This window comes from Neoarius graeffei, chromosome 16, assembly GCF_027579695.1.
Source record: "Neoarius graeffei isolate fNeoGra1 chromosome 16, fNeoGra1.pri, whole genome shotgun sequence".
NCBI lineage: Eukaryota > Metazoa > Chordata > Actinopteri > Siluriformes > Ariidae > Neoarius > Neoarius graeffei.
The window spans coordinates 25,354,885-25,372,002 of record NC_083584.1 but is presented as its reverse complement, the minus strand read 5'-3'; the positions used below and the strand labels follow the sequence as shown (position 1 = coordinate 25,372,002).

General features: G+C 42.6%; 1 protein-coding gene across 4 annotated transcripts in view; it reads left to right on the top strand.

Annotated features, from left to right (window-relative positions):
* Positions 1 to 17,118, top strand: part of pleca (plectin a) — a 327,839-nt gene that overhangs the window by 103,845 nt on the left and 206,876 nt on the right. The window contains exon 1 of one of the 4 annotated variants that reach the window (XM_060942679.1): positions 9,360 to 9,440. The exons of the other annotated variants lie outside the window; for them this stretch is intronic. Within the exon in view, the coding sequence (XP_060798662.1) occupies positions 9,395 to 9,440 (46 nt within the window). The 5' untranslated portion in view covers positions 9,360 to 9,394. Of the gene's footprint in view, positions 1 to 9,359; positions 9,441 to 17,118 lie in introns of those variants that run through there. 4 annotated transcript variants of the gene reach the window in all.

The following is a 17,118-nucleotide window of genomic DNA, read 5'->3' as shown; positions in this document are numbered from 1 at the left end:
CAATCTCATCATACATGGCTTATAGCCAACTCAACACTATGCGCCTTATAGAAGCAAGTTATTTATAATTATGCTATCTTACCACCCAAATGAGGATGGATTTCCTTTTGAATCCGGTTCCTCTCAAGGTTTCTTCCTCATGTTGTCCGAGGGAGTTTTTTTCTTGCCACTGTCGCCACAGGCTTGCTCATCAGGGATAAATAAATTTATTAATGATAAATTTAGCTCATATGTTTAAAGTCTAAAATCTGAAAATATCCCTTAAAATGGTGGCACGGTGGTTAGGTAAGTGGTTAGTGCTGTTGCATCACAGCAAGAAGGTTCTGGGTTTGAGCCCAGTGGTCCACAGGGGCCTTTCTGTGTGGAGTTTGTATGTTCTACATGGGTTTCCTCCGGGTGTTCCGTTTTCCCCCTCAGTTCAAAGACAAGCGTTTAGGTTAACATGGGGCAGCCTTGGGCTGAAGTGGCCTTGAGCAAGGTGCCAAACCGCCAACTGCTCCCTGGGCTCTGTCGCATAGCTGCCCACTGCTCTGGGTATGTGTGCGCGCTCATTGCTCACATGTGTGTGCACTGCTTCAGATGGGTTAAATGCAGAGAGGAATTTCACAAGTGTACATGTGATGAATAAAGTTGTTGTTCTTCTAAAATAGTCAACTTATTAAATTTAATTTAACCCTCTCTTTCTTTGCAGTCATGAATTACTCATGTTTATTTTATTGGCTACCAGATGCTATGGCGAGAATTAGGATTAACCAATCGGGATAATGCATTGTCCTTTCAATAAAAGTTAAGTTTGAAATCTAGAAGTCAGTCTGCAAAACAGTGGTCATGAAGAAAGTGACACATTCAATGCTGTTTCTAAACCAATAGTATGCTTAAGTAAGAACTGCAACAGGACACAAAGAAGTGTGGTGGAAACTGGTCTATGAAGGCTTGTTTACTGTGGCCCCTTTTACACTGTGTGGCAGTAGGGGCGTGGTCGAGCATCAGATGTGGGCAGCGAGGAGTCAGGGAGAACCGGCAGGTAACACATGATGAGTTTGACTTGAGAGAGAGATACAAAGAGAGAGAGAGCTTACCCTGTATCCTGTGACTTGTTTTTTGATGACATTGTAAAAATTCAGATGTATTTTGGTGATGGCGTATAATGGCAGCCAGTATGATTCAAGTCTGTCACAATGTTCTCACCTCTGTTTTCAAATTTGTTGGCAAATAAAATAAGAGAAATGTTTCTGTCGGCAGCACGGTGGTGTAGTGGTTAGCGCTGTCGCCTCACAGCAAGAAGGTCCGGGTTCGAGCCCCGTGGCCGGCGAGGGCCTTTCTGTGCGGAGTTTGCATGTTCTCCCCGTGTCCGCGTGGGTTTCCTCCGGGTGCTCCGGTTTCCCCCACAGTCCAAAGACATGCAGGTTAGGTTAACTGGTGACTCTAAATTGACCGTAGGTGTGAATGTGAGTGTGAATGGTTGTCTGTGTCTATGTGTCAGCCCTGTGATGACCTGGCGACTTGTCCAGGGTGTACCCCGCCTTTCGCCCGTAGTCAGCTGGGATAGGCTCCAGCTTGCCTGCGACCCTGTAGAAGGATAAAGCGGCTAGAGGTAATGAGATGAGATGAGACTTTCACAGTACTGTATATCAGCAATGTTAAACTGTGAAATACAGAAATTAAGTGGCATAAACTACCTGACTCTTTAGCAAAAGCAAAAAGTCCCTCTAAAGTTACTCCAAATTAACCATAGAATAAAATTTAAAAAATTTTGTACAAAAGGATATTTCGGTACTTTTCATATTTGTTTGTGATTTACAGCTGTATAACTATACAAAGAATGTTAGCCTTTGTTCTATGTTTCCTCTTCACATTTTGAGAGTGAGAGTAAGCGAAATTGGTTTGCATAACATAGAGTCTCTCTCTCTCCCTCTCGTTCTTTGCTGTATGCTGCTTTTAAAATGCTGTGTCATCTCTCCTGCATGGGGAGTGCTTCTCTGTGATGGTCTTTAACCAGGAAAGGGCTGATGCAGCTCAGAACTGCAGGTATTTCTTCTGTAAACTGCATTTTATGGTTTAGATGTGTGAGATAATTGCTTTACCTGACCACAAACTATATGTAAAGATTTTTTTTTTTAGTCTGGCATGAAGGCTTTCATTCATGACATGACGACCATGTTCTTCTCAGTGCATTTTTTTTTTGAACAAATATCTTTGAGTCTGAGTCACTTAGATTCACACACATTCATTCCACTTGTACACGCAGAACTCTATTGAGGTATTTCACCTGACTTCACAGGGTCACGTGACGCCCCGGTGTCCGCCATTTTGAACGTCAAGCTAGCTAATGTCAACAACAGTAGCTAGTATGTTACTGTAGCAATGTTTACGTTCAGTCATTTGGATGACTGTTAAAACCTTTCAGTCTCAAGTTTTTCCTTTACTGGATTTACTAGTTTACTGAGCTAGCGCGCGCCGGCCGCTGGGGAGCTAGCGCGCGCCGGCCGCCGGGGAGCTGCCGCGTGCCGGCCGCCGGGGAGCTGCCGCGCGCCGGCTGCCGGCAGGCTAGCGCGCGCTAGCTCCCAGCTTGCCCGAGCGCGCTAGCTCAGTAAACTAGTAAATCCAGTAAAGGAAAAACTTGAGACTGAAAGGTTTTAACAGTCATCCAAATGACTGAACGTAAACATTGCTACAGTAACATACTAGCTACTGTTGTTGACATTAGCTAGTGCTAACAGCTAGCTGCTAGTGCACTGCTACAACTACACCGACCCTAATAATACAGTTCTTGGTCATTGCCTGGTAACAGCAAATTTATAACGGGCCATGTCTCAACAGACTAAGAAGTTATTTCAATGACATTTAATAACATTTTGTTTATCCTGAGGACCGAAAGTAAATGAAAATATAAACAAACCTTAGCTGTAATAAGATGGCGACCACCGGCTCCAGGGACGACCCGCTGATGTAGGCATGTTACCCAGCCTGACACAAAATATTTTTAGGCATCCAAACTCTTATACACTTTCAGATCAATACCTGTGTATGGCAATGGGTTTTTAACGACATAGGTATACAGATCATGTGGGCCGAAGTCAGGTAAAGACGAGGGCTTCGTGTACTTCCATACGTCAGTGAGCAATCCTGTTGGAAGCAGGTAAACGTCGTTCTCTAAGCCTGCTAACCTCAATTTTTGCAAATACCTCTCCCTCTGCTCGCCCTGTAAATGCCCTACGTCGCTGGATAGTGAAGGTGTTTTCTGCATCTCGCTCCTTTTTCTTTTATGTTTTTCGTTTGTCGCCTTCCTCGCATTCAAACTGATTCGAGCCGTGCTGTCCAAAATGGCAGCATCACATGACTTGGTCACGTGGGTGAAAAACCTCAATACAGTCTTAACAGTTGTGCAAATTAGATTGAAGTCTCTGGAAAGTCAGATAGGAAAGGCACATATGTAGTTTCTGGAAAATGCAATCTGACAAAATCAAACAAAGCGCAGCGCTGTATTAAGTGCAAAACAAACAAACAAACAAAATAAACTGTACTTTACAAGATTAAGAACAACAAGTAATAAAGCAGAACAAAGAGGGGCCCCACCCACCCGACTGTTCACTCTGACCACCTCAACTATAGTGTGGTATATATTAAAGGAGAACTGAAGTCATTTTTAAACTTTCTTTATTTCTTATTTAACGTGTTATTCAATTACGTTTTCAGGTTTTAGTAACCTTATATCGTGACTCGTATTGGCAACTAATTGCAATTAAATATTATACTTATTGGCCTATTCGTTTTTTAGCCATGTTGAATTTAGTTCGTTTGGTCCACAGAAGACGTCACTTATCCGCGCGATCATCAAGAGACTTGTGCGAGACTTCGAAACGTGAAGTGTCAGCCAGGTGTCAGTGCCGCCATTTTGAAAACTGTTTTCCGAATGAAATATTGCACAAAAATGAGTTTAAATGATGAGTACTGCCTACTTTTTTCAAACTTTCCTGATTGCCATCAAAACAAACAAAACTTCCGGCTTGATGACATAAGCATTTGAAAGAGAGCGTGCGCGCGTCTTTTAACAACGTTAGCAGATGTTGGTCATTTTGATTTCTGCTGTTCGTTTTACTTCCGTCCTACGATGTCTCGCACAGGTCTCAACGAATCTCATTTACAGCCATTACTTTGACATATGGACTGATATTACATAGCATATTTCAAACACTCATAACTTGCTATAGCAGTGACAAAATAGCGATCAAAAATGCATTCCTATATTTAATAAAATGAGAAATAGAATATTGATGATAAAAAATTGCCTTCAGTTCTCCTTTAATTATCACGGGTTGGTATGCTGGATTTGAAGCCACAAGGTATAATAAGAGAGGTTTCCAGGTCTTATCACAGTGTAGGGGTTTGTTTTCGAGAGTGTATCGTATCCTTTCCAAATGGAGAGGATTAAATAAGTCCTCTAACCACATCTTAGGGGTAGGAACAGAAATGGCCTTCCATAGCTTAAGAATTAGGTTTTTTTTTAGCCGTGATGGACTGAGAGAGAAAACATTGTTGCATTTTAACAATTTGCTCTACCGCTGCTAGCGCAAATTAACAAAGGGTCTGACTCAATAGCCCCCAAGCATACAGTCGTGCTTGAAAGTTTGTGAACCGTTTAGAATTTTCTATATTTCTGCATAAATATGACCTAAAACAATCAGATTTTCACACAAGTTCTCAAAGTAGATAAAGAGAACCCAGTTAAACAAATGAGAAACTGAGGATTTCAGAAAAAGCGTTGTTGATGCTCATCAGGCTGGAAAAGGTTACAAAACCATCTCTAAAGAGTTTGGACTCCACCAATCCAGTCAGACAGATTGTGTATAAATGGAGGAAGTTCAAGACCATTGTTACCCTCCCCGGGAGTGGTCGACCAACAAAGATCACTCCAAGAGCAAGGTGTGTAATAGTCGGCGAGGTCACAAAGGACCCCAGGGTAACTTCTAAGCAATTGAAGGCCCCTCTTGCATTGGCTAATGTTCATGAGTCCACCAACAGGAGAACACTGAACAACAATGGTGTGCATTGTAGGGTTGCAAGGAGAAAGCCACTGCTCTCCAAAAAGAACATTGCTGCTCGTCTGCAGTTTGCTAAAGATTACATGGACAAGCCAGAAGGCTATGGGAAAAATGTTTTGTGGACAGATGAGACCAAAATAGAACTTTTTGGTTTAAATGAGAAGCGTTATGTTTGGAGAAAGGAAAAACACTGCATTCCAGCATAAGAACCTTATCCCATCTGTGGAACATGGTGGTGGTAGTAGTATCATGGGTTGGGTCTGTTTTGCTGCATCTGGGCCAGGACGGCTTGCCATCATTGATGGAACAATGAATTCTGAATTATACCAGCGAATTCTAAAGGAAAATGTCAGGACATCTGTCCATGAACTGAATCTCAAGAGAAGGTGGGTCATGCAGCAAGACAACAACCCTAAGCACACAAGTCGTTCTAGCAAAGAATGGTTAAAGAAGAAGAAAGTTAATGTTTTGGAATGGCCAAGTCAAAGTCCTGACCTTAATCCAATCAAAATGTTGTGGAAGGACCTGAAGTGAGCAGTTCATGTGAGGAAACCCACCAACATCCCAGAGTTGAAGCTGTTCTGTACGGAGGAATGGGCTAAAATTCCTCCAAGCCGGTGTGCAGGACTGATCAACAGTTACCGCAAACGTTTAGTTGCAGTTATTGCTGCACAAGGGGGTCACACCAGATACTAAAAGCAAAGGTTCATATACTTTTGCCACTCACAGATATGTACTATTAGATCATTTTCCTCAATAAATAAATGGCCAAGTATAATATTTTTGTCTCATTTGTTTAACTGGGTTCTCTTTATCTTCTTTTAGGACTTGTGTGGAAATCTGATGTTTTAGGTCATATTTATGCAGAAATATAGAACATTCTAAAGGGTTCACAAACTTTCAAGCACCACTGTAACTACATCACTTGTTTACCGCAATGTATTGTGGGGGATAGCCGAGGTTGGTAGTTGAGCGATATGATGGATGTCAGATTAACTTTACATGAGGGCGACGCGAGGGGAGCAATTTTTCTGTGCTCTGTCATGAAAGACAATGAAATTGGTGATTTAAAGAGGTGGAGAACATGTCGAGGGTTTAGAGAAGGAAAATCAGAATCCAAATTAAGCTTGGTGAGAAGGTAAGAGTCTAGACCGAGTCTACCATACTGTACAACATCATCAAATCTCAGACTGTCTTATTTCGGAGGAGTCAAGTCTAAATTAGTTTCTTTTAATCTTCAGGGTTTTTTTTTTTTTTTTTACCATTTTCTAAGAAGCTTTGTTCTAATGAAATCTTAGCCTTGTACTTCATCTTGATCCAGCACAATGAAAGTTACAGATGCAGTTAGGGAATCTATTATGAAAAAAAATCAACTGTTGACTTAAGTCTAAAATTGCTTCGTGATCCCAGGCCCAGATGAACAGCATCAAAACATTTATAAAATGAGTCATTAGTTAAATAAAACTTATCAGGAAACATTACGGAAAAAAAAATCCTTTGGAAACCCACTGATCTGCCGTGTCATTCAGTATGAATGCATTTTCTTCAATAAATGCCGCTAGTGAGGTACACTGAACATCTAAATAATAAGCAGCGAAGTTTGTTTGTCTTGAACTAACGTCGCCATCTCAACAGATTTTCACCAAATTGAGCAAGTAGGTTCAGGGATGACCCAGAATTTTGCAGATATAAACAAAATTCATGTACTGGCCCCAGGGGGTCCCTGGTGGGCCCCTGGGTGGTGGATGTTTGGATTTTTGTTTGTCTTGGGTTAACGTCACCATTTCTCGACAGATCTTCACCAAATTTGACATGGCAGTCTGGGGGCAACGCAGACTTTTGCAAAACCCAAGCAATGCCTGGGTAACCTGCTAGTTATACTTACGTGAAAGAGAACCCTTCGTGGTTTAGGAGTTTTATCGGTCCGACAGGCTCGTTCGGCTGCAGAATGCTTCGGTATGTTGAGAGGCAAAGGCCGAAGAATGCTTTTGTTTTACAGGCTTTGGAATATTGCTAGTTTCAGATGGAGTGTCGATTGTTATAATCTTCTATAACCGAAGGCCATTCCGCGGACCATGGAAATATTGCTGGTCACAGTGCAAGTCCGTCTTTTTCCCACCAGAGATATGTAAGCTACAAACACTTGTCCATTTCAATTCAGTTTGAAGGTTTTCGTTACAGATTAAACTTATCCATTTCTTTCTTCTCTTCTTTTCAACTGGCAGCTGATAAAAGCTCAAATGAGGTGTTCTCTTTGTTGTGGAGACACAGTAAGACATACAGTAATTCCCTTTAGGCATGGTTAAAACGGGTTAGACAGAACAATGTAGTGTTTAACAAAGGCAAAAGTAAACAATATGGCAGCACTGACCCCGGGTATCGCCCATAAAGCATTGCGACAAGCAAGCAATGATGTAGTTATGGGTTAGGGTCATCGGGACCTCTGTGTAAGACTTCAGACATAATGGTGCAAATGTTAGTCCAAAAGGGCCGGCTTTTTGGACATGAAACAAAACTATGGAGAAGGGTTGCCACTGAAGATTGGCGTTTATCACAGATGGGCGACACTTTTAGGTATATGTTATGTAGTTTCTCTTTGGAGAAGTGGAGTCTGTGTATAATTTTAAACCAGATGAGACACTGTCATACTTTGAGCAGGCGTGTATATTCGCAAAGCTCTCTTGCCATAGTTCCTCTGAAATGGGTGTGTCGAGTTCCTCTTACCATTCTATATGCATGCTTGAGACATGGTGTCAGTGCTGTAATGTCAAGGTGCTTTAGTGTGAATTGAGGTGTCGGCACTGACCTCAAGCACACACACACACACAGCAGACATTCATCAGGATAGAGACATGCATAACTGCTTTGAATTGCTGCTTTGTGATGGGAGCTATTTTCAGGACAGCAAAGTGGTTCCTGATGTTTTCTCATTTCAGTATAAATGTATTACTGCAAAGCAGGGCTAGCTGGAATAAACAGGCTAGCAGGGCTAAACCCTACCCTAAAAAGGCTCAGTCCATTGGTATACACATCATATTTGCTGTTAAATGTCTTAAAGTGGATTAATTTTTACTTTGAACCAACAGCATCAGCATCACCAATGGTCATAAGTAAACATACACAGAATGGTATAAAGTCGAGTCTGGGGCTGATTTCTTTCTATCCCAGACTGTAGATTCACACAGCTATACAGCCTATACAGCTAGGGTTAAAATGCTCCCTCTATTTTGTGTGCAATAGGGCTAATTTGTTAACCATGCTTCACTGAGAGTCATAACACATCACCAGCAGCGATTAGTCTAAAGTCCTTCCTGCGCCATGCAGTTGGGCGCATTGGGCGGTGCCGATCTCCGTTTCCATAGCCCTCGGCTTCTCGCCTATACAGCTAGGGTTACAGTGGGGGGCTAGTCCTCTGGTAACCACGAGAGTTTGACTTCCCACACACATCTGTATTGCAACGTGCCTTGCCAGATGGCAGTAGGTACCATTTTGATGGTCTTTGGTATGACCCAACCGTGAGTAGAACTCCCGATCTCCCGATTGAGAGGTGGAAACGCTAACCACCAGGCCAACAGCGATTAGGAATGCTATTAAATAGATTAGCCAAAAAAAATTTTGCATCCAGGCCATTACTTGTTACATTTTATAATAGTGGAATAATCTGGAACATTGTTCATGATATATGTTGCGGTATTGATATTGTCAGACAGTCCTATTTTTTTTCCCCCCCGACTTAACACTGTAGAAATGTGCCACCTTTCTACATTGGGAGAGTTTTTATGTACTAGCCTTTGTGCTAGAGCGCTGGACCAAAATAAACAGTGGTTAAATAAATTACAGAGCAAAGACAAATACAGGGACATAGAGGGCACTCTCTCTCTCTCTCTCTCTCTCTCTCTCTCTCTCTCTCTCTCTCTCTCTCTCTCTCGTAGTATCTGCAGCCACTTCTTGGTGCCAAGTGTCCCATTAATTGAACATGATAACTGTCCTGCATTCTGATTGGCTATAAGGTCTCAGAAGCTGGGGATAGGATATTTGGTGGAAGGAAGACAGCATGGGAGGAAGAGGAGGGTGAGAGGGAGGGGTGCACATTTTCCTCTCATACTTTCTCTACAGGAAGGAGAGAGAGAGAGAGCGAGAGAGACAGAGAATGACTGAAAAACAGAAGTCAGCAAGTACAGCTACAGGCTGAGTGCGAGAGAGCAAAGCTTAGATCTGCCAGTGTAGTGGAGACTGCAGGACTGACTCACTTTGCGCAGTGCACTTACACACATTCTCTCTCACACACACACACACACACACACACACACACACACACACACACACGAAGGAGCTGTGGGAACTGCAAGAGCATGGACACATCCAGGTCGATCCAGCATGAGATCATCTCTCTTAAAGGTACTGCCTGTATCTCTATCGCTCGCACTCTCTCTTTCATCACACACACACCAGCTTGAGGAGGAATGTGCTGTGCATTAAGTCATCAAACAGAATTCAGTGCAAACATCAGCAGAGATTTAGATTTCATCTCTCTCTTCCTCTCTGTTCTGTTTGTCATTTTAAACGCTAATGCCACCTTTGTCTGAGTGTGTTCATGGATTAACTTGTGCGCTGTCTGGGCTATAGAAGAGGAAAGCCAGTGTGTGTAGGCCATGCCGCTGCTGCTGAGGTCAGCGTTAGGCTCAAGTCTGCATTTCATAGTACCCTTTTTTTTTTAACTCTTTCTTTGCAAGGATGCGGCATGCATGCGGCACACTCGGAGCCACGTCGCCATAGCAACACCGAGCAAACCTCACCTCACTTTTTCTTGGAGGGAAGTGTGCAGTGATGGGTGTGGAAGATTCACAATGTGTAGCTAATGAAACAGTCTTTATCTATTTCAGGAGCTGTTGGTCCCACCTCATCAAATATTAACCCATGGCAGCAGAAATGGGAGGGAGATAAAGCATACCAGCTTATAGATGCAACCAGTTACGTTTTCTGCATTTAGGGAAAACAAACATTAAGGGAGTATAAGCTGATATACATTTTCTGTGACGAGTAACAAATCTCATATCCAAAATCTACAAGCCACTTCACAGTCTGTTTGCAACACGCTATAGGACATCAGGTCACTTTAGTTCAATTTTGGGTTTATGAGACAAAATATTATCAAAGTCAGGTCAGGCCAGTACTAGAGGAGAATTAGGACAAATGAATATATGCGAATACTGTATTTGTCACTTATACCAGTAGGTCTGTCACATAACTATCACAAAAACCCATTCTGTATGCATTACGATGATGGGCGGCACAGTGGTTAGTAGTAAGAAGGTTCTGGTTTCGAGCCCAGTGGCTGACAGGGGCCTTTGTGTGGAGTTTGTATGTTCTCCCCGTGTCTGTGTGGGTTTCCTCCGGGTGCTCCGGTTTCCCCCAAAGTCCAAAGACATGTGGTTAGGTTAACATGGGGCAGCCTTGGGCTGAAATGCCCTTGAGCAAGGCACCTAACCCCCAGCTGTTCCCCGGGCGCTGTAGTATAGCTGCCCACTGCACTGGGTATGTGTGTGTGCTCGTTGCTCACTTGTGTGTGCATGCGTGTGTTCACTGCTTCAGATGGGTTAGTGCAGAGGACGAATTTCACTGTAGTTGAGTGTGCATGTGACAAAGGCTTCTTCTAATCAGCATGAATAGTACTATAATAGACTACAATCCTTTCACAAGACCATGATTAAGCAGCAAAAAAAAAAAAAGGCCAAGACTGTTAGAATCGTATAAGTTTGAAGACATTACACTTGTGTAACCTTGTTCTGTTTGTTCCTGTTGATCTCACTTCCTGTTCGGCTCCAAGCTTCACCTTGTGTAATTCATCAGTTTCACAGCAGGAGATCGATCTGCTCTTCAGAAACCCTGGAGTGTCTAATGGCTCTGTCGAACACGATGCATATTTGCTGAGTCATTTTATGAGAGTTATTTAAGTTTCGACAACATCCCAGCTACTTCAGGCCTGCGTTTCATTTTCAAATACAGCTGTGTCTTTACACAACACACTTGTGGAAAAGAAAATATGCAGAATTCCTGTGCTAAGGATCAGTAGGAGTAAACGAGCTCTCAGAAGTTCACTCCCTGTTTGCCTCAGGACCTTTTTCTTCTCCCAAGGCATAAATAACTAATGATGAAGCACACACACACACACCCTTCTCCAACCTGCTCCGAAAATATTTCTGGTGAAACTGAATATTTTTGCAAGGTTAAATGTGATCGGGGTGTTAAATCACTGTCTGGAGTGAAATGATGAGATTCTGGCTCAGGATCTATAATTAAAAAAAAAAACTCTGCTGTGGCCTGAATGAGTATTTTCCCCAGTGTCAAGACAGACAAAGGCTTCACACCCAGCTATACAATTCCAGTGGACTTAGTTAAAATGCCTGGCAGCTTTCAGACCGTTACCTAACTTCATTTACAGACTTCAGCATGTGTGTGTGGTGTGTGTGTGGTGTGTGTTTACATGGCAGCTTAAATTCAAATTTTAGACATCTACTGTATAGCCCAAAAAGAAGTGTGAACCTGATAAAACGTACATTCATACCTGTACTGAAGTCTGTGATTTCTGAGTTCTCAGTTTGTCCTAAACAGGCCAAAGACCTTTGTTATTCATTTTCAGCAAGGTATTTAATATGCCCATGAATGCTGCATTCTGTGATTATGCCCAGTGGCAGGCTAAGTGCCAGTGTCTCTCTGGGATTTTGTTGTCTAAAGCTGCAGTGGGTCTTGGCGTAAATGTACTGAGGCTCGTTAATGAGTTTTTGTCCTTTCGTCTTTGTCCACCGTTCAAAAGACTGGATTTCACAATAAACAGTGTTCATCTATTAATTCTAAAGGCCCTTGATTGGTGTGAAGCATTTTTTTTTAAAGAAAACATGTCAAAAGAAGCAGGTTTTTTTGTACAGTCAGATGTCATTGATTTTAAAATATCCAGCCACTGGGGTTGCACAAGTCAGTGCATACTTTGTGCCAGTCCCAAGCCTGAATAGATTGGGGAGAGTTGCATCAGGAAGGGCATCCATCCATAACCACTTACCCTGTGCAGGGTCACAGGCAAGCTGGAGCCTGTCCCAGCTGGCTACGGGCAAGACGTGGGATACACCCTGGACAAGTCTCCAGGTCATCGCAGGGCTGACACATAGAGACGAACAACCATTCACACCTACGGTCAATTTAGAGCCACTAGTTAGCCTAACCTGCATGTCTTTGGACTGTGGGGGAAACTGGAGCACCCAGAGGAAACCCATACAGACATGGGGAGAACATGCAAACTCCGCACAGAAACGCCCCAGTCAGCCACTAGGCTCAAACTCAGAACTTTCTTGCTGTGAGGCGACAGTGCTAACCACTACACCACCCATCAGGAATGGCATCCGGTGGAAAAACTATACCAAAATCAAATATGTAGAACAGATCTGCTGTGGCGACCCCTAACGGGAGCAGCCGAAAGAAGAAGTGACATTGATTTTAAAAAATAAGTGTAGTTTAATGGTGGGACAGTTCATTTATTTAAAAAAAAAATACATTTAGGCAGCACAGTGATTAACACTGTTGCCTTACAGCAAGAAGGTTCCAGGTTTGAATCTCATGGCTGATGGGGGCCTTTCTGTGTGGACTTTGTATGTTCTCTGTTACCCCTTTTCCACCAAATCAGTTCCAGGGCTGGTTCGGGGCCAGTGCTGGTGCTGGTTCACAACTCGATCAACTTGCGAGCCAGCTGAGAACCAGTTTGCTTTTCCATAGCTCACGGTGCTAAGGGAAGCCACGTCATTACGTCGCTGTATACGTCAGTTACGTCGCTACGTTTGCATAAACCTTGGCGCGAATATCGAAGCAAAAACAACATGGAAGAAGCAGCAGCAGCAACAACAACAATAATGGATGACTTCGCATTTGTACAGCTGCTGCTTCTCGTCGCTTAAAAGTGGCGATCTTTCGCGGTCTTGTTATTGTTGTTGGTCTTAACAACTCCGCCCCCCCACTGACGTAAGCGGTTCTTTCCTCTGGCCCAGCAGAGAGTTGGTGCTAGCCTGGAACCGGTTTTTCTGGCCCCAAAGCCAGTTCTTTGTCAGTGGAAACAGAAAACCCGGTTCTGAACTAAGCACTGGCCCCAAACCAGCCCTGGAACTGCTTTGGTGGAAAAGGGGCACCTGTGGGTTTCATCTGGGTGCTCTGGTCCCCACCCAGTTCAAAGACATGCAGATTAGGTACAATGGGGGCCACTGTAGTGGTTTCCCAGCCTTCATTTATGTACATATGTATCTCACTATGGCAAAGCTAAATAAATAAAAAATTAGAATGGCTGCGTATATGTTTCTGGTGTTGCAAAGACAAAGGCATTATGTAAGGAATAAAACATGACATGCTATCTCATCTCATCTCATTATCTCTAGCCGCTTTATCCTTCTACAGGGTCGCAGGCAAGCTGGAGCCTATCCCAGCTGACTACGGGCGAAAGGCGGGGTACACCCTGGACAAGTCGCCAGGTCATCACAGGGCTGACACATAGACACAGACAACCATTCACACTCACACTCACACCTACGGTCAATTTAGAGTCACCAGTTAACCTAACCTGCATGTCTTTGGACTGTGGGGGAAACCGGAGCACCCGGAGGAAACCCACGCGGACACGGGGAGAACATGCAAACTCCACACAGAAAGGCCCTCGCCGGCCCCGGGGCTCGAACCCAGGACCTTCTTGCTGTGAGGCGACAGCGCTAACCACTACACCACCGTGCCGCCCCACATGACATGCTATAATAGGAAAATAATCAGTGACAGGCCTGATGCCTGTAGTTTCGTCAGTCTTGCTCATCCCCATAACAACCTGCTTCCCTCATCCCACATCACACACAAAATAGATAAACGACATTCCAAGCGTATGTGCTCCGTCACTTAAAAAGGGACAGTGGATATTCTATACACAAGCTGCACAATGGACATTTAACACACAACTGCACACGGTCACTTTAAACTGTGCACTAGCACTTTATTCTTACATTTCTACCTCTTCACACTCATCACACCTGCCTTAGCTCTTGTAACATAATGTTTAATGTTCACTATTTTGTCATGATACTTGTTGTTTGCACTGTCTAAGCACCTTGGACCGTTGAAACAACATTTTGTTTTTCTGTGTATGTGGAAGAATGACAAAGTTGTGTTGAATTGAGTGTTACACTCTAAAGTTGATTCTTTTCCAATAACAGCATGTCCCAAAGTGGTTTATTCCTCTTATACCATGCTAACTATTTTTATTTACAGAGTAACATATCAAAATATTTATTTACAGTTCCAGTTAATGTCATGGAATGCCTGAAAAACAAGCACGTTCCTGCTATCACTTACATTACAGCAGCTATAAACAGCCATTCTCTGTTTTTTCTATCTTAAAGTCAAAGAAAAAAATGCAGCTCATCATGCTACTGAGAAACTGCAAAGACCTGCAAGTCTGTCTGACTGTTATCAAGCTTCAACACAAGACTCCTTCCAGAAATGCTAAATATACATCTTCTCATAGAAAACTTTACCATATCAGCAATTACACACATTTTTTGAATGTTTGTGTGCAGTATCTACCATACAAGTCCCTGTGTCAGTTAACATAGAAATGATAATGTATGATCAGAACATTAATATAAGACTTGCAGAAACTGTAAAAAAAAAAGTAATAAAAAAATTAAGCTTTAAAAAATTAATTGAAGTATTTTGTAGTTAGGGCGGCACAGTGGTATAGTGGTTAGCACAGTCACCTCACAGCAAGAAGGTTCTTTCTCAATGGAGTTTGCATGTTCTCCCGGTATCTGTGTGGGTTTCCTCCGGGTGCTCCAGTTTCCCCCACAGTCCAAAGACATGCAGGTTAGGCTAATTGGTGGCTCTAAATTGACCGTAGGTGTGAATGAGTGTGTGAATGGTTGTTTGTCTCTATGTGTCAGCTCTGCGATAACCTGGCGTCTTGTCCAATACCCCGCCTCTTGCCCATTGTCAGCTGGGATAGACTCCAGCTTGCCCGCGACCCTGCACAGGATAAGCAGTAGGGTGCATCAGTTGCCCCCTAAAAATGAAAAGTTCCTCCGATCATGATGCATTTTTGTTTTTATGTTCCTTTTGGTAAGAAAACACACTGGGTGAAATATTTTGACAAAATTCAGAAGTTTAATGGTGGCACCAGGAGCTCAAAGTTATGGAAAAAGCTGCTATTTTATGACTTTTATGACAAAATTTCGATCACTTTTCATGAAACATTATGGCACCTTATAGAGTATACCAAATATCTTAGATACTGTAGACAGTATGTCTAGAATGTCTATAAATATTTGGAGGTTTATTTTAGGGTGTCACTAGCATTATCTATCAATGTTATAACCCTGGTTTTAAGCTTGCCGCCTATGCATATGCTAGCCCCTATTAAATGCAAATGTTCTTAACATGATCTCTGGGTCACAAGAAATCAATAAATGGAGTCCGACATTGTGATTCAAACCTTACGCGAAAACATAAAATAAGTGTTTTTTGGCAAAAAATGAACCTCATGGTGCCACCATTAGACTTCTGAATATGGTCAAAAAAATTTACAGGATGTCTTTATTGGTGAAAAGGAACACCCAAACAAAAATGCATCAGATTTTATGTATGTGAGGGCAACTGATGCACCCTAATAAGCAGCTATGGATAATGGATGGATTTTATCTTTAAACTCTTTCACATAAAAAAAGTCCATGCTAAATGTACATAAAATAAAGTATAATGCAGAACAGTGGCGGCTGCTGGTTTTTAAAACAGGGGAAGCCCATTTTATGCATTCACCATAAAACCTGTAGGCCAGATATCAAAGCATAGAAAGGTGTGCTCCATTAGCATAGTGAACTAGACAACCCTACCTAGTGGCAGAAAGTATTTTTGCTTGTACATTTCATGTTATAGTCTGGCTTGCCAGGCTAGTGCCTCATATCCTTAATCAAAAATATCAAACATCCAAAAATCACTGGCTATTCAACGAAGAGCCTTGAACATCATACCCTGATATGCAACACAGAGTCTTTAACACAACACCCAGCTGTGCAACACATCCTTGAACATCTTCTGCAACACAGTCTGGAAATTCATAACCAGGTAGGCTATGCAACACACAGAACCTTGAATATTATACCCAGGTATAACCTATAACACAGAGCCCACCATTCTCTTAACATTACTGAACAATATACACACTTCAGATTCATGAACATGAACACTATTTATACACAAATTCTGCCCTCCGCTCCTTTTCCAGAAAATGGTCTGTGACCCTGTCATACCAGCTGGTTGTGCTTTCCAGAGACTTCACCAATTTCTGTTAGCAGCTAGCACTGCAGATCCCAATAAGGCTCAAGCTAGCCTACAACCAGATTGAACTACAAATGAAATAAATGAGTGAATTCACGAATGATCAAACTGATAGAATGGATGAAAGTTAACGGAGCACAACGAGTAATATTTACATATATTTACAGAGTAATGTACAGAGACATCAGTGAGAAGAAACATTTATATGAAAAGAAATTCGGACAGCACTTTGGCACACGACTACACTTTCTCGACATCCGCTAGGGACTGACTGATTATGCTTCCGTGTTCCTCGCCAAAGTACCGCCCTCCTCATGTCTTTCAAACACCACCTCCAATAATCCTTTATCAGCCCGGCTTCTTGTCCCTCCCACTGTCTCGTTTAGTCCCAGAGAAGCCCGGCTTCCCTGGAAGTGACGATTTTGTTGATTTTAACCAATAACAACTAGCCAAAATTGGCTGTTCAGAGCCGTCTCGTAGACTGCAACGGATACCCGGCTGCCAGTCAGTGTTGCCAGATACTGCTGACGTTTTCCATCCCAAAATATGTTCAAAACCCGCCAAAATGCACTTAAAACCGCCCAATCTGGCAACACTGCTGCCAGTCCATAGAGCCCATTGAAATAAGAAAGGTTACAGCCTGGCAGCAAAGGTGATTCTCATAGCGAACTGTAAGTTCGTCAGACATCACTCAAATAAGTTACAGGATAGTTATGAACATAAATAC